Here is a 25502-nt window from a genome sequence, read left to right on the forward strand (position 1 = left end):
GTGAATGAAACGACAGAGATGCAGCGGCGCGTGCCCCGCTCCCTGACAGCTCGCGCGCCCCCTCCGCGCGATGGTGCAGCCCAGATGAGCGCGCGCCCGAGCGCTCATTCACAGGGAAGACGATTCCTCCGCTCGGCGAACGACGCCCGTCCGATCTGATCTGACTTGATTTCTCCGCCGGTGTCACTCTCGCCCCGCCACTCAGGTCCGCTCCCCCCCCCCCCACCCCCCGCCGCCCCCGGCCACCACCACCCGGCAGCCATGGAGGGAGTCAGCGGCAACAGGAGCATGTCCTACAGCAGATGGAGTTATGACAGGTAAGACAGCCTTCGTGTTGACAACAGCGCTCGTAGAACGCGTCCTAGGCTATCGGCTTCGTGTCGCCACGTTCAGGCCGTCAGGTTGAGAGTACCCCCCCCCCACACCCCACACACACGCACGCACACGCACACACACACCAGCCCTCATCTGCGCGATTAGTTGACAGGTGCAACGGATTTGGGAAATTTGAAAAAGGAGCGTCATTAAGCAGCTTAAAGCTGATGTTTTGCAGCCTCAGCTCAGGCTGCACGGTGCGCGTGATCTTCCCAAATGTCCCCAGAGCGTCGTCAACACACCTTTGGATGGGTGTCATCTCACCTTCCGCAGAACTTTTGTGCACAGACGCCTCCCAGGTGTCTCATGACCATCGATGTTAAGAATAGAAAGTGCGCGGGATGTGTGTTGGAACCACCTTCTGGGTTCACGTCCAAGGAGGATTCCGGAGATTTGGGATGGAAAGGAGAAATGTTGGATGTGTGACGTCCCACGTGTGATCAGAAAATGTGACGCCATCGGGACGCTTTCCCGGGGAAAGTGTGAACGAGCCATGTTGACGACTCGTGCTGACGTGTTGCTTTGGTTTGGTTGTGCGATCAATATTGACCAGCTTGTCAAAACCGGAAGATTCTTTCCAGGCCGACTGGGCCCTCAGCGCCGACTGGGAATCATCTGGAGATTTACTGTTAAAATGTGCGACAGTTTGTCCACGTGCACGTGCGTGCGTCCAACATCTTACATGGTTTTAAGACTATCACACACAGGAATGTTGGTTTTTTAGCAGTTCTATTCCTGTAGTAATAGTGATCACAACACTCTGCCAGTCACTTTAGACTTTACTATTCATATATTTGTGTGAATTTGTAAGCGTGTGTTACACAACACATCAGTTTGGATATTTTTTCCCTTAAAGTATTAAAGCTAAAACCATCCTGATCCGAATAAGATCACTATATAACTTTGATACACTTGATACCCCCCTGCTGGCATCAATGCTCAGCTCTGGTCCATGAGCAGGTTATAATAAGGCTTATAAACAGTTATAAAGTAGGATTAACATCTGGTAATTCAGGTAACACCTGGGAGTGAGAAATGCCGCGTCATGCTTGGGGAGACGTTGGGTGATGTTGCGATGTGTGAACGAGGCTTTAACGAGTCCAAATGCAGCTCTGACAGCGAAACACGACCACCAGCTACTGTCCTGCCTTTGGAATACTAATGGCACAACACGTCTGCACGCCGCGTGCACGTCGTGCACAATCACACCGTGTCCCGGCGCCCACTCAGCAAACAGCGTCTCCAGGAGATGGGAGGACAAGGTGGGCTGGAGAGACAGAGCTGAGAGCAGACGGGGCCTCTTTTAATCAACGATGAGTGTTCGCATCTCGGCTCCTCTAATCAGAAACATGGCCCAGCACCACGTGCACGCACATTTCTCCCTCTGACGAGCAGCCACCTGGCAGCAGCCTGCGGTGGAATTCATGGGTGTGATACTGTTAATGTGATAAACAGAAGAATTCTTAGCAATAGGATATCTCATATTAAATACTGAGGTTTGTCCCCCTCCGTTGGTGCAAGAATGTGTCTCGGTCACGTTCCTACGGCAACCTGGAATGGACAAACAGCTGGATGCTAACGCAAGCGCTCACCTGTCGCCTTAAATTTAAAACTTGTAAATCTACCACACGTTTTCTGACGCTCTTTATTTGGGAAATCGAGTGTCGCCCGTCAGGCCACAACAGCCCTCAAGGACGGTGTTTCTGCTGCCAATGGGACCAAGTCTGCAAACACAGGAGCCCAACAGGTGGAAAACTGTCCTCTGGGTCAAAGGAGCCGAGTTCAAGGACGACTCGTGTGACTCTATTCTTGCCGGTTTGAATAGAAACTAATCTGCACCACTTTAAAACCAGGTTGTCAATATCTAATCAAATAATGCTGACTCATCAAGTTCTCTCGAGCCCTCCGACATCCTGGGGGCCACAGTGTGCACGGAGCCAGCATACCTGCAGCCCGGATCCATGGTTTTGAGGGCCCCCAGTGGCATTAAAGACTCTCCAAGATAGAATTATCCGGTTGCTTCATAAGTTTGAAAGTGAAAGTGTCGTTAGCGTTATGAGCCATTCTTGTTTTCATGTAGCAAACACACAAAAAAAGAATAATTCCCCACCTGCTGTGTCTGGAATGGCCCCTCCTCCTTCATCAGACCTGCTCACCTCTCAGCTCGATGACCCTCCTGCTATAGTGCTGTTATTACAAGCACACACACACACACACACACACACACACACACACACACACACACACACCAATTAGTCACAGTGAGTCTGACCTCTGCAATTAAGCCGTCCACACTCCAGGAGCAGCGGGCAGCTGTGCGGTTGCTAGACCGATTCCTCTCCAGCTATTACGCAGTCACAGATTAGTCAATGTCAGCCTGTTTCTGTAGTAACCGGGCGGAAGCAGGCGGCAAAGCAAACCGGCTGCAGGGTCGCGCGCGGTGGTTTTGCAGGTGAATCTGTAAGTTATTATCGACGGTTTTCCCGAACAGCCTTGAATGAGTCTTCAGGGGCAGATGGGAGCCATGGTCCGCCATCTTGTCTCTCCGGTTTGAGGTGGAAACAGGTTGGTTAGATACTCTAAATGGTGCCTGTCTGGATGGACTGTTGACCCTTGGTTGGTGTCTTCCTGTATGGCCCCCAGTGGCCCCTGGGACAGACTAGTTAGGGATGATGGAGCTTGGATCCATGTGAAGCTAACAGCCTCCAATCACACTACACAGCTGGAGATGTAGCATCCAGGCATCCGCACACGTTTCCAGTAGACATTGGAAGGTTTATGGAGACCGATGATTAGAAAACACACACACACGCACACGTAGCCTGGTTCCATCTGCAATTCTGCATTTCTGAGCTGAACCAATTCTCCATTCTAAAGGGCTCCATCATCCAGCACCGACTTGGAGTCACCAAAGATTGTTATGATAGCTGAAATATTATTTTGGGCCCCTTTCACCATAAATGATCTGCTTTGAATCATTGCTGGAGGAGGAATATGATTCAGAACTAGCTTGTCTGGCCCCCTATAATTCACTGATTTGACTTCATAAGTCTTTACCTGTGTAAATGATATTATGGCACCAGGTTTTCCTAATTAAGGCTGCTTTGATTGACAGCTAACGGCTCACAGTTTGTTAGGATGTGATTTGATCTGAACAGCCACGTTTGTGGGTGCTCCGCTTTTATTCTAAACATTTGGAAATCTTTCCAAATATATTCAAATCCTATAGATTTAGACGTGGTGTCTGTTAGCATGGAGGAAGGAAGGAAGGAAGAATAAATGACCAAATAATTAGACCTCCTCATTTTGGGAGGAGGGTCTCGATCTCATTAGCATGCTGCTAATTAGCTCCTCTGGCTCTCTCGAACTGTAATTTTCCACTTGTTTCCATTCTAACTGACTGCAATTTAGCAGCGCAGTGATACATTTCCCCCCCCCGATGTTTGATTGTGGATTATTTTATTCTAAACTTTTACAATCAGTTCGCTTCACTGTGAATGTTTTGACATTTAACTTGGATCCCTCGGTACAGGATGGTTCTGTCCTGCGTCCTGCTGTTCTCCTATTCATGCTCCATTCATCTGTGCTCAGACTGTGGGCGCGAACAGACGTCCGACATTATTCACCTGGACGAGCGTCAGCGGCGCTTATGTGGAGGATATGACATCATAGATGCGATAACAGATTGTGTAATTGCTCTGCTCGCCAAAAGAGGGAGACACCGTAGACATTGCGCGTCCTTTTTCATAGAGGAAGTCAACAAAAGGGTAATCGAGAGGCTTCATTAAGGCCCCGGGTCGTTGATCCATGCTGAGTCAGCGAGTTAATGTTCATAGCAGCGCTACACTGACAGGTCGTGTGGTTCCTTCTGCTGCCCCGAGTGATGCTCTGCAGCTCCAGGGGAGCGAGTAAACAAAGAAAACAACCGTGGAACAAACCCTGCTGCCTGTCTGCTGCACACAGAACCAGACAGGCGTGACTGGGAGCCAGCAAATGACATAAAGCACCCACCTTTGCAGGGGACACCGATTTAATGGAGACAGATTGAACCAAACTAGCTTGATGGAAAATAATAAATGGCAATTAGTGTACTCGTAATGATGAAAGGATTAAATGCAGACAGCATGTGAATCCGAGTGTGTTTGGATGGCTGCCGTCCTCTAAAAGCAGAGAAAAGCCAACACATATTTAAACAAGCGTCACATCAAATCTAGCAGCCGACACTGATCCTTTAAGATTAAGGCTGACTTTCCTTCTTATCTTTGTGAATGCGAATAGTTCAATGGAACAGTGTGAGAAATGAATGATGGCTGTGATGAGCAAATATTGAGTCCAAGTGTTGCAGCTGCAGCCTCTGAAATGGCCCCTCTCCTCCAGGGGCCGCCAGCCTGGGCCACAGCGCCCCCGTGTGGCCGAGGATGAACACCACGTCTGCGGTCGGAAAAGATAATTGTAGCACAACGAGACGTTCCACCGTCCTGCTGTCGACACACACCAATTAGTCACATTCATTGTGGAAATCCTGCATGTGGTGTATTTTTATTATCTATAAAATACAAACTCATTTGTAGGTTAAAGCACAGTGATGTAGACTCTGCTGTTGCCATGGTCACAGGATCAAACCAGCAGTGGTGTGTGTGCGTGCGTGCGTGTGTGTGTGCGGTCCTGCTATTCTCTTGCCAGAGGGCTGCGTTTGAATGTGATCTGCCAATATGGCTGTGGCATATCTGCTTTACCCTCCTCTAATTGATTTTTATGGAAGTGCGGTGGAGTTCTCAACACCGTCGATGGAGATAATGTTCGTAGGAGCAGCTCGGAATGACTCATGTCCATTAATTGCTCTCTAAAGATAGACGAGGCTAATACGCGGCGCATCCCCTGATGGCACCGCTGGAACATCGCTGCCTCTGAGAGTGAGATTACCAGCATAACGTCATTCTTGATGACAGGAACTCTTCTTTAGAGCCCATCCAGGATCTAGTATTAAATGGTGCAAATGCGCTTTTTACGTGAGAAACTTTTTCATTTGGGGGAAGAGAAAAAACTCGTTTTGATTCGCCGCGCCATACTTGCTTTGCTATCTTGCTACACAAGGACGTTTGTGTGGTAACCATGGCTACCGGTGGCTTTCAAATGCAAGCACATCGTCTCAGCTTAGAATTGACTGAATTGAGTTGAAGTCCTTTTTTAAAAAAGTGAAAGTTTTACAATGAGGCGCCGCTCTGACGTCCTGTACCGCAACACTCACTTAGGTCCCGTCTTCAGACGGATGTTTGTGCCATAAAAGCCCCAGTGAACCTTGGGATTGTTCTAGCCTTGTTTTGGTATTGGCGGCGTCGCTGTGCCTGCGTACATACGCGGCGATGCAGAGGCGCAGTGGTTGACTGAAGCAGTCCATCTGCTCCCCTCTGTGGGACGCTGCTCCATCCAGCCTGACATTTTCTCATCCAAATCATGTTTTATGCATGTCCCGGGTCTGCCGAGAGGGTCTGACTGAGGCTTTTGTGCACGTGGCTCTGGGTCTAACGACAGGAAGCAGCCCTAGAGTGGGGGTCGCCCACATTCTGCTTCGTACATTATTGCTTAACGCCCTGAGGTTTCCCTCAAAATGCAGATGGGTTTTTTAGTTTTTCGTAATTCTCTCTTTAAATTCCCTTCGATATCTGCTGGAGTATGAGATCAACAGAGGGCCTCAGTCCCGTGTTTTCAGTCATGTGTATGACCCCCCCACCATGTTGCCGCACCGGGGCCGATAACCAGGTTAAGGTTAAGATTTCTGAAATAGGTAATGTAATGACAACATGCTTTCATTTGGGAGGTTCGGAGCAAATTGAAGGGCCAGATTAGGTTTTGAGGGCCACTTCTCCCGAGCGCCGTGCACTATTTGATTAGTTTTGTTTCCATCGACGTGCCCTTTATCTAATAAGACTTTCCCGCTGTGTTTCTGCCCTCACTTTTAAATGCATTCATTTCCCTTTAGGTCACATTACAACAAATCTGAGGAGTGGAAATAGAAGCACTTTTGATCCTTTTTTCCTGTCCTCCGTTATGTTTCTACCCATTCATTTCACCCTATCCATGATTAATCTGTTAGCATTGCTAAACTCCATCAGCCTGTGAGACTTTAAATGCTCCCTGCAGAACCTCCCTCCCTCTCCTGCCCTCCTCCCCCACATGAAACGGGACGCCGCGCGCGTCCACTCCACGCCTCCTCCCTTTGCGTCCTAGTTGCGTCCCTCGCAGTCCCGTCTTTCAAGGCCGAATTTGACGGAAGCGTCTGATGGGGACGACCTCGGTGCTCCCGCCAACGCAGCTGCTTCTCTGCAGGAAGAGTTTTACCTTCGCGTCACAAACCCAGTTGAATGCTGGGAGACGCTGAGGGGAGCTGCCGTCTCCAGCTCTGCAGATGTGCTCATCTGGAAGATTCACACGTGTTTCTGGACGTGTGCTGATCTTCCGATCATCTCCATCTGTTCATCCATGTCAGCTGGATGGTCCCGTTCCCCCGGTTTGGGCTGACAGACACGCTTCCCGGTCTAGCAGTGACTCTCCATTAGGGTCTTCCTGGACAGAGGACTGGTTTGTTTTGGGGGAAACAGGACCGGCTGGTAATCAGGGTCATTAGAGAGCAGCTCAAATCCCTCCGCCATGATGAGATGGCGGCTCGTGCAGGATGTGACATGTTTTAGGTTGACGGGGGAAGACGGGGGGGGGGGGGGGGGTCCTCTACAGAGCTGAGATGTGCTGGACCGGATTATTAGGGCTGTGTGACGGCAACAAGCAGACACAAGCCAGAGCTCCATTTCCACATCAGCGTTCTGCGCCAGGACCGTTATTATAATTACTGGTGCCACCGGCCTCCTGTTACCGGGAGAACGGCGCCTTAGGGAAAACGCCAATTCTGAACAGGAAAAATCGATTTTGTCAAGAGGAACTTCCAAGGTAGTTTTCTCTGTCAACTGGACTGGGTTTCTTCTCTTGAAGACGTTTCGCCTTCTATCCAGAAGGCTTCATCAGTTCTGAAATCGCTGGGGAGAGAGCTTGAAAATATATAGCCCCTGTGGACCATTTGTATGCTAATGATCTGGGTCACCTGAGAGTCGTTAGCAGGGTCGTTGGTCGGGTCGTTCACCTAGTTTCTGTTGAGATGTCTCCCCTTTGTCTGCTGGGTCACATGGTGATGAGTCACTGGGTCTCTTGGAATGGTGTGAATGTTTGTTTTGCTGTTGGAAGGGGTGGAGGACTGCATTGTATGTGGGTGACAGGAAGTGTCTCAGGCCACCACCTCTGTTTAAGGATGGTTTCTCCAATTTAACATGGATAGCTTCCTTGACCCCCCTTTCGAACCAGCGGTCTTCTCTGGCCAGTATCTGTACTTGGCTGTCCTCGAAGGAGTGCCCACTCTCCTTTAAGTGTAAGTGGACTGCTGAATCCTGACCCGAAGAGGTGGCACGTCTGTGTTGTGCCATTCTTCTGTGTAGAGGTTGTTTGGTTTCCCCAATGTACAGTTCCTTGCATTTCTCCTGGCACTGTACAGCATAAACAACATTACTTTGTTTGGGTCTTGGTGTCTTGTCCTTTGGGTGTACTAACCTCTGTCTGAGAGTGTTGCTGGGTTTGAAATGAACCGGTATGTCGTGTTTCTGGAGGATCCTCCTAAACTTCTCCGAGACTCCAGACAGGTAGGGGATGGAAACGCTGCGGCGTTTGTTTCTCTCCTCCTCGCCTCTTTCAGCAGGGAGGAAAGAGACGCTCCGCTTCAGGCCGATAAAACACGGCCTGCCATTGGGGAATCACGTGGAACTCGGCCGTTAGCGGCCCTCTGGTGACCGCCGCCGAACTTCAAAGTCCTCTCAGCATCAAATATTCCCAGGCCGCTGCGTTACACCTGTTCCATCATTGCGACGCTCCTTTTATTTACTCTGACGTTCGTCAGGCAGGCCAGGAGCTGCCTCGGGCCATTTCCACCCTTTTCTGTCATTAACTGTGAGAGGCACCTTTAAAGAACACGTCTGTTTCTATGGCTATCAGCCACCGTTCCAAGGAGCACAGGAAGAGCTCCCTTCAAAAAAAGACCTCCTCAAATATAATGATAATTACACCTCAGAGGGTCGACGATGCCGTTCAGTTCCAAGCTCAGGTCACTCTTTGTGCTAACTGCTCTAATGGAATAATGGCAGAAGTCCTTAAAGAAGGAACACGCGTTTCCAGGGTCGTGACCCAACACTCTCTTCTTTTGAGGAGCCGAGAGGCTGTAATTGAAAGATCCTCAATCAATGGTTTCAGTCGTGTCAGGAGCGAATTTGGAGCGAATGCTCTTTTTTAAAGGCCTGGCACATTTCAGGCTAATCATGAGCGCCTGTGAGCAGACACTGTTCAGAACCAGATGGTGGCTCTGAGGCTCAGCGGGTCGCTCTCTGGGTCTGAGGGTCTGCGTGTGGGTGTTGCGCCGACCTTCTCGTTGCCCCTTCGTGGCCACAATTTGCATTCAGTTTCCTGAACGTCTGCCCGGCTGCTTCAGGGCGCTCGGACCCCCCCGTTGCGAGCACCTGTTAATGCCCGTGTTTGATTCTATCTGATACAGTAACCCGTGGGATGATCTCTGGTGGGGCAGGTGCACGTTGTTCTATTTTGGAACTCTTTGTGATTATCTGGGCCAAAACGCAACAACGGGAGGGGGCGTGGCCTCTCGCCTGTATATGCAGCCCTTGATTAATGTTCCACAGTCCCATTCAGTTCTTCATGGTTGTATGTTTGTCCTCCAGATACTCCAGCATTCATGTGTCTAGCATGTCAACCGTTTACGCCTCTGTTTTCAAAGCCGTTAGCCATTAGGGGGCGCTCTTTTGCCTGGCCTTTCTTTATTTCTGCAGGTTTTACGTTGTTCCTCTTGCTCTCTACAGTCAGGTCAGGCCTCCTGTTACCTGCAGGACTGCTTTTGCCCTTTACAGATGTCATTTGTGAGACTTCGGCCTGTATTCGCACGACTGCGTCAGGCACTCGTTGCAGATATGTCAGCTACACATCCATGAAGCCAAACTCCAGATCCCTGCGCTGCGTTGGATTAAGATCTGGTGACAGATAAGGCCAGCCAACTCCCTGCCACCCCCGATGAGCCAGGCTGGCCTGATTTGTACTGTGTGATATGACATTTAGTCCTTCTGTGTGTACCAGAAGGATTTTGGAAGATGCATTTGTTTAGACGAGGTCTATAATAGTCCATCCGTCCGTCCAGACTCGCTGGATGAGCCGTAGTTTAATTTAAAACACCAGTCGTTCATGGAATAAAACCTTAGCTGATTCAGGGACAAAAAGCCTCTGTTTTAGCTTCCACCGCTCTTGTTTACTGCCGTGTGCTCTATGTTTAGTGAGTCATGTCTTCGTACAAGCAATAAATAATGAAAGCTGCTGGGATGAAGATCATGTGTAACGCCGTTGCTCGTGTGTCAGACGTGCAGATAATAACAGCCGGCCTTGAGAAAAATGGGCGTGGGTTTCAACTCGCACAGTAAATTGTTGCTTTTATTTAAGTGCTTTGTTGCATTTAATGCTGTAAATCAACATGAGCATGTTACAGGAGCCCGTAAAAGTGCACGGCTGTGACGGCGTTCTGTGGAGACTCTAGGCTTTCATCCACACCCATGAGGAGAAGAACACGTTCCACAGATCAATTCCCTCACCTTCACACAACACCTGTATGGATAACTGCTGAAATGGATGCGCACGCAGGCGTGAATCGGCTCGTTGTGAGGCGGTTTTGTTACAAGGAAGCCACTTAGTGGGACGGTCTGTAGACGGATTCCTGAATAACCCGGGAGCACAGTGAGCGATGTGTGTTTGTGTTGACAGTGAGGGGCGGCAGGAGGAGGACGGAAGCAGATGTGTGTGAGCGAGGTTCAGAGCCGCGCCGCTATCACAGGGTGGCTTTGTCTGGCTGAATTAAAGGCTGTTAGCACTAGCCTGCACAGTCATATGCTAATGCCCCTTACTCTGAGAGAATAAATAAATTATGGCCCCACAAAACGCATCTGACTCCCTGCTTTACATGCGTCGAGCAACACAGGCAAGGAAGGTACAGAGCGTGTGTTACAGAGAGAGGAAGAGAAAATGGGATGGGGGCTGGCGCTGTGCAGAAATGACACAGAGGCAGGACAAAACAGGAGCGCCGCAACCTTCCCGGGCTTAAGGTTTTCCACTCCATGCCGAAGGTGGTGCCGCGCGGCAGATAACAGCAGATAGATGAGACAGAGAGGTAAAGAGTGAGATTTGGACTGAGAGGTGGGAAAAGGGAGGGGAGGGGGGATTTAAAGGGCAAGAAACAAATGGAGATTTAGATAGAGAGCGAGAGTGGGGGGGGGGGGGGGGACCAGCACAGAGCAGGAGCAGGGGAGGCGGATGCATGAGGAGAAGCAGCGGCGACTGGAAGCATCCACATGGGAGACGAGAAAAGGCTCCTTTTCCGTGACCGTGGAATGCTTCTGCCCGCCGCACTGCTAGAGGACACGCAGAGGAAGCCAGGCAGGTCCGGGGACATCAAGACTGCGGAGGATGAGCAGGCGATGCGGGCTCTCCAGCTGTGAGCGCTGTCCTTAGACCCCCGTAGCCGCTTCCACCCGCGCTGGCGCAGTCCGTCAGGCAGCAGCAGCAGCAGCAGCAGCCGGAGTGACTGACACAGGATGAGCTCTAAGCACTCCTCCGACTGGATCCCCTACAGGTACAGTGCACCCCCCTGGGAAAGGGCAGCGCTTTCATCTTTTAAAGCCCCGTGTTTGTTTATCGAGCAGCTGGTCGGTTACACGTGTCCAACTGGTAGGAAAGACAAACGGGGTTTGGAGACGGGAATTGTTCTGATCTGAATAGGAACATGCTGATGTTTAACGCTTCCACGGGCACTTCTCTAACAGGAACATTCAATTATTCCCCAAAGTGAATCCAGGAGTTCTAGCTGGCCGTATCATTAAGAATGCTCTGGGTTTTTTGTGTCTGAATATGACAATAGCTCATAGTATATCGTTCTTAGGCGTTGTGTGTTCTTTTCTCGTGTCATGTCTGCAAATCTGAGTGTTTGGCCTGATTTTGACATTTGAAGAGCCCTGTTAACAAGCCTGGCTGATTGAAAACCCATCGCCATGGTTCCCCCACTTACTTTGAAGCCATTGGTTCACGCTGCCGCCGTGACGGTCCACAGATTCCACAATGAGGCTGCGGCAGGAAGTGAACACGTCTTATATTAATTTTCTATTAAATGCGGAAATGGGGACCCAGCACTCAGTTTTTTTCAAGCTGTTGAAGTGTCACTGCGAGTTTGGGCTTAACCCCACACAGACATGAGCGACACACAACCAAAAGTCTCCTTCAGCTGTGCTAAGTTGGAGCGGAACGAAGGAACACACACTCTCCCGACAGCCGACAACACACACCCCGAAGCTGCTTTTTGAATTTGGGGCAAATCTTCCACATCAGCGTCTCAGCATTTTGAAGATCTTTTGTCTTATTTCTGCTTCGCACTCGATGAGGGGACAAAAGAAGCCCGTCGTTAGCACCAGCTTCATTATTTACCCTAAACAGAGGGTGGGGTTTGTGCTGGATCCTGTTTCTTTCTGAAAAAGTCCAGATTCCCAGGTTTCCTTGAGTCCCCTGGTCAGATCCCCTTTAGTTTTTGTTAAACTGGGCGTGTAAAGTCATGAATGTTTCCATCCCTGATGCTGTATCCCATCAGGCTGTCATCACTGCATGTGTCAGTCACAGTTACGAGAACCCATCTCGCCCATGTTAAACCCATCCATTACTAACATTTGCACCTTATTTTACAATTTGCCCTGCATGGCAGAAGAGCCATAATGGCTATTTAATAGGAGCACCGCTGATATGATGCAGATACATATACAACAGAGCCCAAACTGAGCTGCTTGACCTCCTGTGGAGCTGCTCTTCTAAAGCCATTATCTTCTGATGCCCATTCACACAGATGACGACTGAATGCAGAGTGTTTTGTTTGCGTGTGTGTGTGAAGGATCTGAAAACAGCCCTCATCATATGTCTGTTATTCATCACACTGCTGGTATTCAAGCCAATGGGAGCTGACTTCGTTTTCTAACCGTATATGTGCATTTTACCCCTGGATTCATGAAGAGAAGGTATGCTGAGGTGCTTGAAGGAGCTCAATCTGACTGTGCAGAGCAACAATGGCAGTTTTTCATTAGCCATGCAAACACATAAAGAGCAGATCAGTGGCCGTCGTCGTTAGCAGATCTGGACGGCGACAACATTTTCTCATTTCTCACATGCCAGCAGACCCCCCTCCCCTCTCCTCCCACCCACCAGCAGCACCACTTCCTCCACCCTCAATCATCTCTTCTCTGCTTTACTTCACTTTGTGTGATCATTTGGACTCTGTCAGGGTTCACAGGGAAGTCTGGGGTCACACCCTAAAGGGTTCGGTCCAGTGCAACCTGTAGAGCAGTACCAGGTGTTGGGTTGAAGGCTGAACACTGGTGACATCCCATTATCTCTTTCATGTGAACTCACTTCATGCTGATTATTTCCTTTAGGAAGTCCTCGTCTCTTAATTTGATTAGGATGGTCAGACGTTTTTGAATCGATGAGCCAGTGGGAGCTTCCGTGGCTGCTTCCCATCCAAAATGGGTCCATGCTAGTGATGTCACCTGGGAAACCCACGACCTGAAGGGGCGTCATTAATTTGTGGTGGATGACATCCAAACGGTCTTTAGAGGAGCACTCGAGGACCCCCTGTCCCTGCTGTCCTTGCCTGGTTTTGTGTCATTGTTTCTGTCCCACCATGTCTGTCCATCCATTGCTGCTCTCTCCATGTGGACGGCAGCAGGCTGGAGCCTGTTCCAGGTGGTGGGTGACAGGTTATGGAGGCCTCCCAGGGACAAACAGCCACGCCGGCTCCTGTGTGCACGCGTTTGGGAATAACCAGCTGACCCGTCTTACATGGCACAAATTTACGGCCCGTTTCAGAAAGCAGCACAGGCAGCACAGTTTGCACGTCCTCCTCCTCTGCCTGCGTGGGTTTTTCCTCCAGTTGCTCCAGATTCCTCCCACAGCCTTGGAAAAATATGCTCATTAGGTTGATTAGAATCTTGGAGGCCCCTGCAGGTTCTTAGTACGGTGTGGTGGGGAGGGGATCAGTTCCAGAAACGTCCCTGTGTGGATACAACACAAGCGTTCAGAACACAGTCGTGGTTCCACTGCTGCTGATGGGAGTGTGTTGGAGCGGCGGGGGCGCCCTGTCCACCCCTAACGGGTGTGAGTCGCACCACAGAATGGCTGGAAAGTGACAGCCGTCACTCATGTTTTCAGATCATATATAGATCCTCGCCCCTGCTGCGTGTTGTGTGTTCATAAAGCTTCGTTTCCACAACGAGTAGATTCACAGGATCACGTTTAGGAGCCGGTCGGCGGAGGCAAATTTGGCATGAATCCCAGCAAACTCCACCGCTGCGGCGTGAGTCCGACACCGGCTCGTTTGATTTGTTGATATTGAGCTCGGGTTGGTGGTCGTTGCGATCTGTAAAGCTGCTTATCATTCCAAAGGAAGATGCCGCGGCTGCCGCTGGAGATGATTCATGCCGTTATATTCTGCACTGCATTTCCATAGACGCACGCTGTGTTTTTATTAGCTCCAAAATCAAAACTCGGTCCAATTTAAACTTTGGGAAGCTCCTTTCAGTCCAAAACTTTGGCTCGGTTTGGTGAATGGCACGAAGATAAGCAGTGTAATTAAAGGGCAGGAGGCTAATTAAGTTGCGTCTTATTCCTCTTCTCTTTGCAGCTCTTTAGATGATGAGGGAACCAACCTCCGACAGCAGAAGCTGGACAGACAGGTGGGTTATTATAACACTCCATCCCAGAGAGGAGAACAGGGTTCTCTCCATCACTCCGGTCCCTCTCGTGAGCAGGAAATGCGTTTAAGGACGGTAAATAATGCAGCACGCACCTTTGGAAAGGGGTTTCAAACCTATTCAAGAAGAAGAGTAAATATTTAACGGGATTAAAACCAAGTGATAAAGGCTCAGATTATCATCAGCAGGTCAGGTGACTGATCCGGATGATGTCACTCCTCAGGACTGACTGGCTGTAATGTTTCATTGTTTAACCTCACTGGGTTCAGCTTTTGTTGACGTGCACAAACGCGAGCACCCTCCAAGCCTCTGGGCCGGTGCTGCTCCTGCGAGGACGTCAGCTGTGGAGCACGTAGCCTATTAGCCTCCTCCACTAATAGAAACCTTTAATATTTGATGAGTCCTGGTTGTGAGTCTGGCGTATATGTGACATGGAGTCCAGATGAGTATCGAAGCGCAGGTTTTAGCCGTTTTGGCAGCGCATCCTCAGATATGTTTTAGAGGAATTATGTCAGCATATGTTTCAAATACTGAAGGATGCTCAAAGGTCCCCAGACTTTTAATGAATAATCCTCTGTCAGAAAGAGAAAATCATGTAGGGAGATATTGGAATATCAGCGAGGATTATCTCCGCCGCTGTGTGGCAGCCAGAAATCGCAGCTTTATCACCCACTTTGCCTTTTTGTTGCAGCCCAGATCGGAATCGAAATATTTTGAGTCTCATTCCACGTGTCTGTCTGTTTGTATGCCTGCGCACGCCACCGCGACCTCGACAGCGAGCGCTCCTTGAACAGAAGCAGAAGAAGAAGAGGCAGGAGCCTCTGATGGTCCAGTCCACCGTGGACGGGAGGTCTCGCACTCGGCGGACCAAGCAGAGCGAGGAACAGGCTCCTCTGGTGGAATCCTACCTCAGCAGCAACAGCAGCACCATTTATAACGGTGAGGAAGAGGAGCGCTCCCCGGTCCCGGGGAGGACGGGGCTGATAAATCTGTCTACCTCGCTTACTCACTAAACTTCTTGGCTTGAAAATGGGTTTGAAAATGGGTTTTGCAATGACGGATGGCGTACGGGGTTCCGGAATGTTACCGCCTCAATCAGAAGCAGCGGAAATTATGAGACTTTATTTTGTGGGTTTTCCGGAGAGCTGCAAATCCGAGGAAGTGGTTTGGGACTGGGGATTGATGAAGTCTGCTTATCTGCACAGAGAACACAGCAGCCAGTTAATCTCCAGTTCTGAGGCCCGGTTACTGGGCTGCAGGCCACAAACTGTCACAATTCATGAGGATGGAGGAGAAAATATACAGACAAACTGCACCAGGCAAATATTCTGATGAAATGAGGGTAATATTCCCTTTACCAACCTCCTCTTCATGAGCAGGACGTAGCTGCCTTTTCCTTTAATATGGGCGGTTCTCTTTCACACATTTCAAAGCCAAAATTCTGATTTATTGTAGGAACCGTCGCACTTGCTGTGAGAATAAAATGGAGTCCAATATGCAGTCTGCTTTTCCAAAGTTAGAACCCACTCCCCATCTGTGTTCAGTGCAAGAGGCCGAACAGGAGGAGGCGACGTCAAGAGCAGATGCACAGCCGCCCCGCTCGGCCAAAAAGGGCAAAGCGTCGGCCAGCTCCACGCCACAGACCGGAAGCGAAAAGAAGGAGAGGAAGGGGAAGCACAAAGGTCAGCATTGAGACAAATGGGTAGAGTGAAGGAGTGGGGGGAGGGGAATGTCCAAAAAAACAGACACGCAAGAAAGAGTAACTGACAGAAGGAGGAGACGGTCAAAAACAAAGCAGAACACGATGAAAAAGCTGATTTAGGCGGCGAGAGCAGCCCAGAATGTGAATGACCCTGCAGCTGCAGCGCTCTGTTCAAGCCCTCAGTTACAGACTGGCATCGGGGGGGGGGGGGGCTGTCTGCTCTCTGCCACTGCAACTGTCCACGAGAATGTGTCACAATATCAGCACAGACAAATACAGTATCTTCCTGCACTCTGAAGGCTAATTTGGGAAATCATCCTCACAGCAACGATACGAGATGTTCATCTTTGAAATGACTTTGTCCCAGAAAAAAAAAAGAATTCCCCCGAGAGGAGCGATTAATCAGGTCAGCAGTAGGACCTGTTTCACCGTCTTTTCTGTCTCACTCGCCGAGTCTCTTGAGATTACAGCACGAGTAGGGACTCGCAGTAATAAACACGTATCAGGCAACAGGATACATGAGGGAAGGCTTCTAATGCAACACGTTTCAGCGGACACTGGAAAACCACTGGTTGTTTTCACTCCTTACTTTTTAGAAGAAGAGAAAACAACACAATTTCTTGACTGTCAAGAAATCCCGCAGTTCCTTGGTTGACCGCTAGGGGGCGAATCCCAAACTGCCCACATTTTAAATAAAAAAAAACTGTTTTTAGATCCAGATTTTCAAACTCACAGTCCAAAGTGAAATATGGCATTTAAGGTGTCATAGAAGATAGGCAACATAGAATTTGTAGTTTCATTTTTTTGGTTCTGGGGGATTGAGAGTAGATTGGGAAGAACAGATTTGAGTTATTTTTTCCATTTTAGCACAACAAATGCAATAGCCTAGCAACAGCTAACGTCGTGACGGAGACCGACATGGTTTGTTTGCATTGTGGCTCTGCAGCAGTGGACGGCCTGGGTTTCCAGCAGGACGACGGCCAGATCCAGATCCTGACAGTGGGTCACAACAGCACAGAGGAGGGGAACCCGGAGCCCGTGATGAGCTGCACTCATTCGCAGAGCAAACAGGACCTGCGTGTCACCATGCTCAAGAAAGGTACCGTCAGCAGCAACCAGTGGTTCTGCCGTTAAATCCACTGACCACAAGTCCGTAATTACACCCACAACATTCTGCTCCAGCTCTGCAGAGTCTTGTAGGAGGGTAAAACACACTGAGTCACGCCAGAAGCACACAGATGCTATTTTAAGAGCCAGCGCCTCAGCCCTATATATCGACAGCCTGGCGCATAAATCCTCTGTTGTAAAGATTCCAGTCATTAATGATCAACCGGTCAATTTGTTTTAGTGGAGGTGGTGGTTATAACCACTCACCCGCTGCATATATAACATATATATGACCGCATGAGCGTTATTAGCTAGCAGAAAACAGCAGTTTCTTTCTTCAGGTTATTTCGTTGAGTTCTGTCCAGGTCAGTTTACTTTAATGGGCCTTTTGTTGTGGACTGGAGGAGCTGCGTCCTTGCAGAGAGGAAAACACCCAAATGCTGCACGTCTTCTCCCATAAAAGCGCCATCAACCCGCCACGCGTTGGTTTGGTAATATGACAACAGAGGATGCATCATTATTTCATTTAAAGCTGCTAACTCGAAGGCATTATTAATCTGGGGGCTTCACACCTCCTCTGTGATGGATTAAACCTGACTGTGAATGAGGGGGGGGCATTCCTGTCGCAGGCTACAAACTCCACGATGCCAATTAACAGGGGGGGGGCTGACGCCTTATTTAGTTTCCCTCCTTTCTTTGATATGTTTCACCCATGAAGGTATATCCAGCAGTATGAACTTTGACGAGGAGGAAGACGACGAGGATGAAATCAGCTCCAGCTCCTCGCAGCTGAACAGCAACACGCGGCCCGGCTCCGCCACAAGCAGGAAGTCATGCAAGGTAAGCGGCGTGCTGCGAGCGCGCGGTTTGGCCCCACACGGAGAACGCCGAGCCGTTCGCCAGTTAATAACCGAGAGAGGGGGGGGGGGGATGCAGAATCAATTTTCTGCTCAGCTGGATGCTTCAGAGTTTATTTTGGGCTTTGCTTATTTCGGTTTAGTCACTGATGTCGGGCGTGTTGGGCTGATGGCTTCATTTCCTTTCACGGGTTCTCCTCCTCGTGCCTCAGCTCCTTCTTTTGGACCCCGTGTGCTGGTTCTTTCTCCCCGTGAGCGATGTGCTCATCACACTCCGACCTGCTGACACTCGGCGCCGTGCGTCACTCACATGGCCGCCGTCTCACGTGGGGTCTTTTTTTTTTCCTTCCCCGAGCGCAGGAGGTGGCGTCGGCGCCCACCCCGCCGGTCGGCGACCCTGCCGTGGACGTGGACGACCTGGAGGAGTTCGTGCTGCGCCCCGCGCCCCAGGGGGTCCGAGTGAAGTGCAGAATCACCAGGGACAAGAAGGGCATGGACCGAGGCATGTACCCCACCTACTACCTGCACCTGGAGAAGGAGGATGGGAAAAAGGTGAGTTCAGGGATGCGAAATCTAACCTTGGCTTCATGGGAGGAGCTTCAGCGTTGGGATCTCTGCTGGTTGCAGATGTTCCTGTTGGCCGGCAGGAAGAGGAAAAAGAGCAAAACATCGAATTACCTCATCTCCATTGATCCCACTGATCTGTCTCGCGGTGGGGAAAGCTTCATCGGTAAACTGAGGTAAGTTCTCCGCAGACCTGCTGCAACAGAGATGAGACTATATCCACCATCATCATCGCACTGTTGACATTGTGATCACTGAATCACAAGCAGGTCCAGTCTGAATGTGAACAATGGCTTCCTGATTAGCCACTTTAAAATTATATTCTTGCATGTTCTTCATCACATTCTATCTATCATAGATCTGTCTAATAGATGTGCATTAGCTATAGACTCAGCCACAATGGGCCCGGCAGGAAATGAGTGGTCGTGTTATCTGGGAAGAGCGCTTCGGGCCGGCGTCAGTGGCTCCATGGAAACGCCACGGCGTTTAATCAAATACGACTCTGCTCAGCCTTTAATCTTCAGAGGCGGCCCGGTCGTCGGTCGATGCGCTGCTCAAACCGCCGCAATCACAGCCCGGCTTGATTGATGGAGATCTAAATTTAAGTGAACGCTGACCTTTCATCCGGAGCTCCTCAAGAGTCCCCCTTAACCGCTAAATGAGGCCTGGCGAAGGGCGCCGTACAGCTGGGAAAGAGTCCGAACCACAGCAGCACCGGGCCATTTCCACGCCGGGTAGAGACGCCGCAGAGTCAACGCGAGGGTTTGAGACGAGCGGCCGCCGACAGGAAGCTGAGACGTGCGCTCGCATCCTGCGTTTTGCCCGCTGCATTAGCTGTCACAGCAACTCTGACTGGTGGGAATCACCTGTGCGACGGAGGACGGGAATGAGGATTTTTATGGCGATTATTGTAAATAAAACCAGCTATTGTTGCATCCGGGTGGGCGGGGCCAAACGCCAACGCAACAGTTGCGACAGAGACGAAGTAACGGAAGAGGCTCCAGAAAAAGCCATCCAAGACAAGCTAATTGAATCAATCAATCATGGCGTGACGGGGGAGGGGGGGGGCTGCAGGACTCTGGGAGCAGGAGGCAGCTGAAACAGTCGGGGGAAATAGAAAGAGGGTTTGCAAAGACAAAGCAAGAGCAGAACAGAGAGCGTTCGGAATAGAACAGGAAGCAGGAAGCATTGTGAGCCAAAACAGAAGAAACACAAACCCAAACTAGCTTAAAGGCCAAAGCACGCTCACTGATGGCGGGAGGACGGGGTGTGTTCGTCCACCACCAGGAAGTCCAGCCATCAGTCTGAGCCACAGTGTGCGTGCTGGGCCACCGACCTGATAGCAGTTAGAATTTAACGTCCAATGAGAGCACAAGGTTGTGTGATATTACGTAATCTGGCTGCGCCGGGTCGTAGTGTCAAAAGGGCTGTTCCAGCCGTCAGCTGCGCTCTGCTTCAGTTCTGTCTACACGGCAGGTCCAACCTCATGGGGACCAAGTTCACGGTGTACGACAGCGGTCTCAACCCGGTGAAAACCACCAGCAGCCTGGAAGCCGGGAACCTGCGTCAAGAGCTGGCAGCCATCTGCTACGTGAGTCCAGACCCGCCTCAGAAACGCACTTTCAGAACCGACCGCGAGACGAGTGTGTGTAAACGTGTGTTCATTGAATACAGGAGGTGTGTGTGGGTCGCAGTAACCCAGAGGATGTGGAATGATGAACGCTAAAGGATTAGAAGCTGTTTCTGTTACTGAGATTAAAGAAGACGCCCCTTTGTGCTGCCGACTGCCATCGTTTTTATTGATTTGTTGTTGCTACAGCTCTGTCTTCTCTTCTCTTCTCGCTCAGGAAACCAATGTTTTGGGATTCAAAGGACCTCGTAAAATGAGCGTAATCATTCCAGGGATGAACATGGACCATGAACGGGTGTCTATTCGCCCGCGGAATGTACGCAGCGCCGCCTCTGATGCTCGTGCCGCGTGTCCGGTGTCCGCGCTGTCACGCTCAGGAGCTCGTTCTTCTTCGTTTCAGGAGCACGAGTCACTGCTGGCGAGATGGCAGAACAAGAACACCGAAAGCGTCATCGAGCTCCACAACAAGACGCCCGTGTGGAACGACGACACTCAGTCCTACGTGCTCAACTTCCACGGCAGAGTCACACAGGCCTCCGTCAAGAATTTCCAGATCATCCACGACAACGACCGTGAGTATGAGCACCTGAACTCTCAGAGCCCCAAAGATGCCTTGACAATGGGCAGGGCTCCTGGGGCAGTTGAGATGGGGCAATTCTCCAACAGCCACCACTACAGTACACACAAAATAAAAGAATCACACAGACACTTAAGACAGCTAACAAGCTAACAGTGTGACTCTAACAGTACTAGTCGACAGAAAATAGCAAAAATTTATTGTAATAGCGGGTTTCCACCCATAGAGGGCAGTCACGCTTACTTTTTATTTATTTAATACACCAAAACTGAAATCTGTAGACTATAACGTCAACTTTAAGGTTGCTTTTTATTGTTCCAGTCTGAAGATAACCACTGACACGCAGCCTGTTTCTGCTGATATTCTGCAGCCGACTACATCGTGATGCAGTTTGGTCGTGTGGCAGAAGACGTCTTCACCATGGACTTTAACTACCCGATGTGTGCCCTGCAAGCCTTCGCCATCGCGCTGTCCAGCTTCGACAGCAAGCTAGCCTGCGAGTGAACCCAGCCGGAGGTTGGGACGCTCCGTTTGTCCTGGGAACAAGGGCTTCCAACGGACCTCCGGGGCAGGTTCAGCATCACCGGATCACCTTGGAAGTCCCGCGAAACTCTTATGGGCCTCAACGTGTGTGTGTGTGTGTGTGTGTGTGTGTCAGTGCCGGGAAAGCACACTGAGTCCAACACTTGGAAAGTCAAACACGTTTTTTTTTATAAACCTTTTTATTTTGTACCGTAACAACAAACACTTCTTTTCTGTCGTATTGGAGACGTTTAACATTTTTCTTTACGTGTTAAAATAACTAAAACATCTGCTTCTGAAAGTCGACCGGAGTTTAACCCACAACACGGATCCACGTCAGATTTCCTCCAGCATGACACCCGCTCGTGTACCTACAGTAGCTATATAGCCTTGCACGTCACAATGTATTTATTATGTTATTTATGTATTTATTACCTATTTTTCCCTCTGTTGCCACTGACAGTAAATCCAGCAGTGCTGACCCACGCCGAGCACATCGTTTACCTGGAGCAGAGATCGGCCACTTCAGTAAATATCACCTCCCATCACGTATGTGAATGTGTAGGATGGTGGGACACTTTACGCTGAGATCTGCGGTGGTTGACTCGTGTCTGCGCGTCCTTTACGGTGCCTTTGAAGACTGACTCTGGTTCCAGGCTTTAGCTGCAGGAGGAGCTCGGTTTCCACCGGCTCCTGTCATTTTTCTGTCACCGCCAAGTCAAAATTCTTATATTTTTTCAAATTGATGCTCAGATGAAATGTGAAATTTGTTGATCTTGAAGGTTTTCCTCGTCATCAGCAACCGTGACATCCCATAAAAGGACCAAAGGGGCTAAAACTGGTTTGAGTGACAGTTAAATTTCACTTAATGGCGGAAAAAAAGAACAACAAACAGCTCATTTCTTTCCCAGACGACTATAAAGTAAAAACACCACATTTTCTTTGCGCAGTCACTAAAGTAGCAACGGCAGCCACGGCTCAACGTTGCGCCCGTCTTCTGATGTTTGTCCCCTAATCTCATTAATCAGTATTAATCCATTTTCTCTCACTTTCGCTTCACTTTATTGGAATTTTCTCATCTGCCCAGCCGTAGGTTCACGTTCATGTGCTGCTCATGTTTTTAATGAAAGTATTACTCTTCTCTTGCTTATTGGGTGATATCTAAAATATTAAAAAAAAGAAATATTTTGTATTTTATGGCTTGTGAAAAGGGAAAAAAGAGAAAAGGCAAAGAACAATCTGATACTTTATCCATGTGCTATTCTTGTACTCAATTATCTTCTATTTTCGATTTCTATTGTGAATGGTTGATGCTCTTGCTGTCTGCTGTTCATACGTGTGTCTGGGACCTTAAAGCTTCTTTCACCTTCTCTTTTTAGTACTCTTGTTGTAATGTATAGTAAATGGTGTAAAGTTTACTGTGATGGTCTAAACTTTTGATCATTAAAAAAGGGGAAAAAAAACTTTGCATTCCTCATCCTCAAAAATATCTTCTTCTCTGTCCATAAAAGCTGTTTTGTAGTTCCCCAAAACTGCTTAAATAAAGTGCAGACTGACCCCAGTTTTAAAGGTGAGGAGGAGGATATTTATTGAGATTTATTGACCATATTTTCTCAGGCTTGCATACACCAAATGTAATAAATCTCAGGGGTCTTGGAGAGATCTTGTGACACTTATGATTAAAGGTTCAGGGTCTTGGATGTGACTTTATACATAAAATAATAAGACAGACCAGAAAATGTACTTCGGCCCTGCTGCCCTAAAACTGCATAGATAGATTTTTATATGTGAATTCGTCACCTACCTGAAGAAAGAGCCTTGGTCAGTTTTGTTAAAAATGTTTCCCCCACTCCTGATGCTACCAATACTTTGTGTGTTTCCTAAAACACCTGAAAATGGCCCGCTTTTCCAGGGGGTGACGGGGTCTCTGTGCTTGTGGTGCCACCCCCTCCTGTGACCACCAGGGGGACCCATCGAGCATTTAAAAGAACAATTTAGTGAGCATGTTTGTAAATGTCTAGAACCTTTACAGAGACAGCACATTCACTCACGCCGGAGCCAAAAACCAACCCTAGACCAGGGTGAAATCATTTATACACAACAGCTTCAGTTGGAATGTTCTTAGTTCAGGGGTAGGATCTTTTCTTTAGGTCTCTCTCCTGTTTCGCATCCTCAGCCCACTTGCCTGCACCCCCCTGGGCACCTCAGTATGAACATCAGGCTCTCCACCTCCGTCCTCAGAGGTGAGTAAGGACTCTTGGACGGCCCGCTCCGCTTCCTCCTCCGGGTTCAGACAACCGTCCCCACTGAACTGGAGACTCTCTGCCTCTATCACCGGGTCATCTTCATCAGTTTCCTCTTCCCCCTCGTCCTCCTCATCTCCATCACCTTCCTGGTCTTCCTCCTGGTATGTCTCCTCTTTGGGGTAGTGAAACACGTCTGTGTGCTCGCTGAAGCTTATTTGTTTCTTCCCGCCATTGAAACCCTGGAGCTCATTGCTAATCTCCAGACCCAGTCGCTCCTCTCTCTCCATCTGGGCCGAACTCACACTGAGCAGGTGCCTCTTCTCTGCTTCAGCTTCCTCCTCCTCTTCCTCCTCTATGTCTTCCTCTGTTTCGTCCTCCTCTTCCTCTTTATCCTCCTCGTCCTCCTCTTCTTCGTCCACCTCTCTCACAATGGAGAGTTTCCTCGCCATGGCCTGCTCCTCCACTTGCTCCATCCTCTCCGCCAGTGCCTCAGCAGACAGCTGCTGGGATGGTTCAAGCAGCATAAAGGTTGGAATTCTGGGCCTGGGATAGTCTTCATCATCACCCCGATATTCATCATCATCGTTATACACTGGGTAGGTCTCCTCTGGGTAGCCTTCAAAGGAAATCAAGCATAAACGCAGCATTCCAAATGAATGGAGTTTGGATGTCCCCATTTTGTTGAATACCTTCCCAGTCTGCACCATAGGGGACCTCCTCTGCCTCCATCTCTGGAGAAGCACCCTCCAACCGCCCATCTTGCATCAGTTGACTGAATTGTCGAAGTTGGAAGAGCAATTTTTCTTCGTTCTTGGAGGGCGTCCCTTTACTCTTCCTTCGTCTACCGCTAGAGGGCGACACAAACGTGTTGTCATAGGATCAGAATGATGTATCTTAATTAAGTTTTGATTTTACCTTCTGGAACTTTGTTTTTTAGAGACAATCCTCTCCATCACTGTCTCTGCCTGTTGCAGCCTCTCCTGCAGTCTGATCAGCTCACAGTTGATGACTATTGGATTCAAAAGCATCTCAGCAAACATTATAGCACATCTACCTTATGCTAGGGGCATAGCTGACATATGTTACTTAAAAAGAAGTCTTTAAATGACAGATACTTACTCTTCTTATGCTCCATGCTTGAGTCTGGTATCGCACTGTTCCCTGATTTAACAGTCTTTCCATTGCATGTAAGCTGTAAATATAAAATGCTTATGGCGTGGATAAATATATCACACAGTACTCAAAGTAGGTCAGTGGGAAACAAAGACCCTGCATCTGTGTGTATTAATATGAGAAATGTTTTGTGTCAATCACTGAAAATAAATGTTCAGTGTAGTCTATGTCCATGTATATATTGTCTGTTTAATATTTAAGAGTTACCTTGTAGATAATGTAAAAGATGTAAAGAAAAATCCCAAAGCCATATAGTGGTATGACTTGAGCCATTAGGTTGTGCTTCCTTCGGGGCTGGCTGCCTTGTATTTTAAGCATGACCTCTGCCCCATGAGTGATGGAGGAGGGATGGTCCACCCCCCACTGGTCTTGGTCCTCATGATGCATTTGATACTGGTGCATCACAGTTGGATAAAATCCGGGTCCAACTGGAGAACACAGAAATCCCACATTTAACCATTCCCTGTCTTTAACGCCCCCCCCCAACACATTTTTTCCTATTATAAAATAATGAAAACAATTTCCTGTGAATGAAAACTCATAGAATTAATACCAATATCAAAATAATGTTCGCCTTCAGATATAGACATGAAAGCGCTCGTTTATTGCTTCGCGTTTGCTTAAGTTTATGCTCCTTTTGGTACCTGCGGGTCTGGTTTCCGGTTTTCCAGATCCTAAAAAGTGACGTAGCCAGGTTGCAGACAGTGCAACGCTCTGATTGGTCATCGGATTGACGTCACAAGTAAGTCACGTGAGCGACGGGTCATCCCGCCATTTTTAAACATTGGTGTTTAGGATTTAATTTCGCTAAATAAATAATAAAGACTAGAAATAAGGCGTTTCTGAGCTGTGTAGCAGATGACAGAAGTTGTTAGTTATAG

General features: G+C 49.0%; 2 protein-coding genes across 3 annotated transcripts; one reads left to right on the top strand and one right to left on the bottom strand.

Moving 5' to 3' along the window:
- Positions 1 to 213: 213 nt before the first annotated feature.
- On the top strand, positions 214 to 22685 carry tub (TUB bipartite transcription factor). Of its 2 annotated transcripts, none has more exons than XM_029846470.1 (12): positions 214 to 317; positions 14174 to 14225; positions 15020 to 15182; positions 15788 to 15925; positions 16892 to 17044; positions 17771 to 17892; positions 18270 to 18461; positions 18537 to 18649; positions 19950 to 20064; positions 20321 to 20419; positions 20504 to 20675; positions 21051 to 22685. In XM_029846470.1, exons 1-12 carry the CDS (start codon positions 262 to 264, stop codon positions 21182 to 21184), a joined length of 1509 nt encoding a protein of 502 aa, XP_029702330.1. In that variant the 5' UTR covers positions 214 to 261; the 3' UTR covers positions 21185 to 22685. The 2 variants fall into 2 exon arrangements, with proteins under 2 accessions (XP_029702330.1, XP_003970049.1); XM_003970000.3 differs by lacking the exon at positions 214 to 317 and adding an exon at positions 10738 to 11089.
- A 79-nt stretch (positions 22686 to 22764) lies between these two features.
- Positions 22765 to 25297, bottom strand: ric3a (RIC3 acetylcholine receptor chaperone a). The gene is made up of 6 exons (XM_011610223.2): positions 25266 to 25297; positions 24829 to 25049; positions 24568 to 24640; positions 24364 to 24457; positions 24138 to 24295; positions 22765 to 24064 (listed from the first exon to the last, which is right to left on the bottom strand). Exons 2-6 carry the CDS (start codon positions 25021 to 25023, stop codon positions 23349 to 23351), a joined length of 1236 nt encoding a protein of 411 aa, XP_011608525.2. The 5' UTR covers positions 25024 to 25049; positions 25266 to 25297; the 3' UTR covers positions 22765 to 23348.
- Between the last annotated feature and the right edge of the window lie 205 nt (positions 25298 to 25502).

Source organism: Takifugu rubripes, chromosome 13 (assembly GCF_901000725.2).
Source record: "Takifugu rubripes chromosome 13, fTakRub1.2, whole genome shotgun sequence".
Lineage (NCBI taxonomy): Eukaryota > Metazoa > Chordata > Actinopteri > Tetraodontiformes > Tetraodontidae > Takifugu > Takifugu rubripes.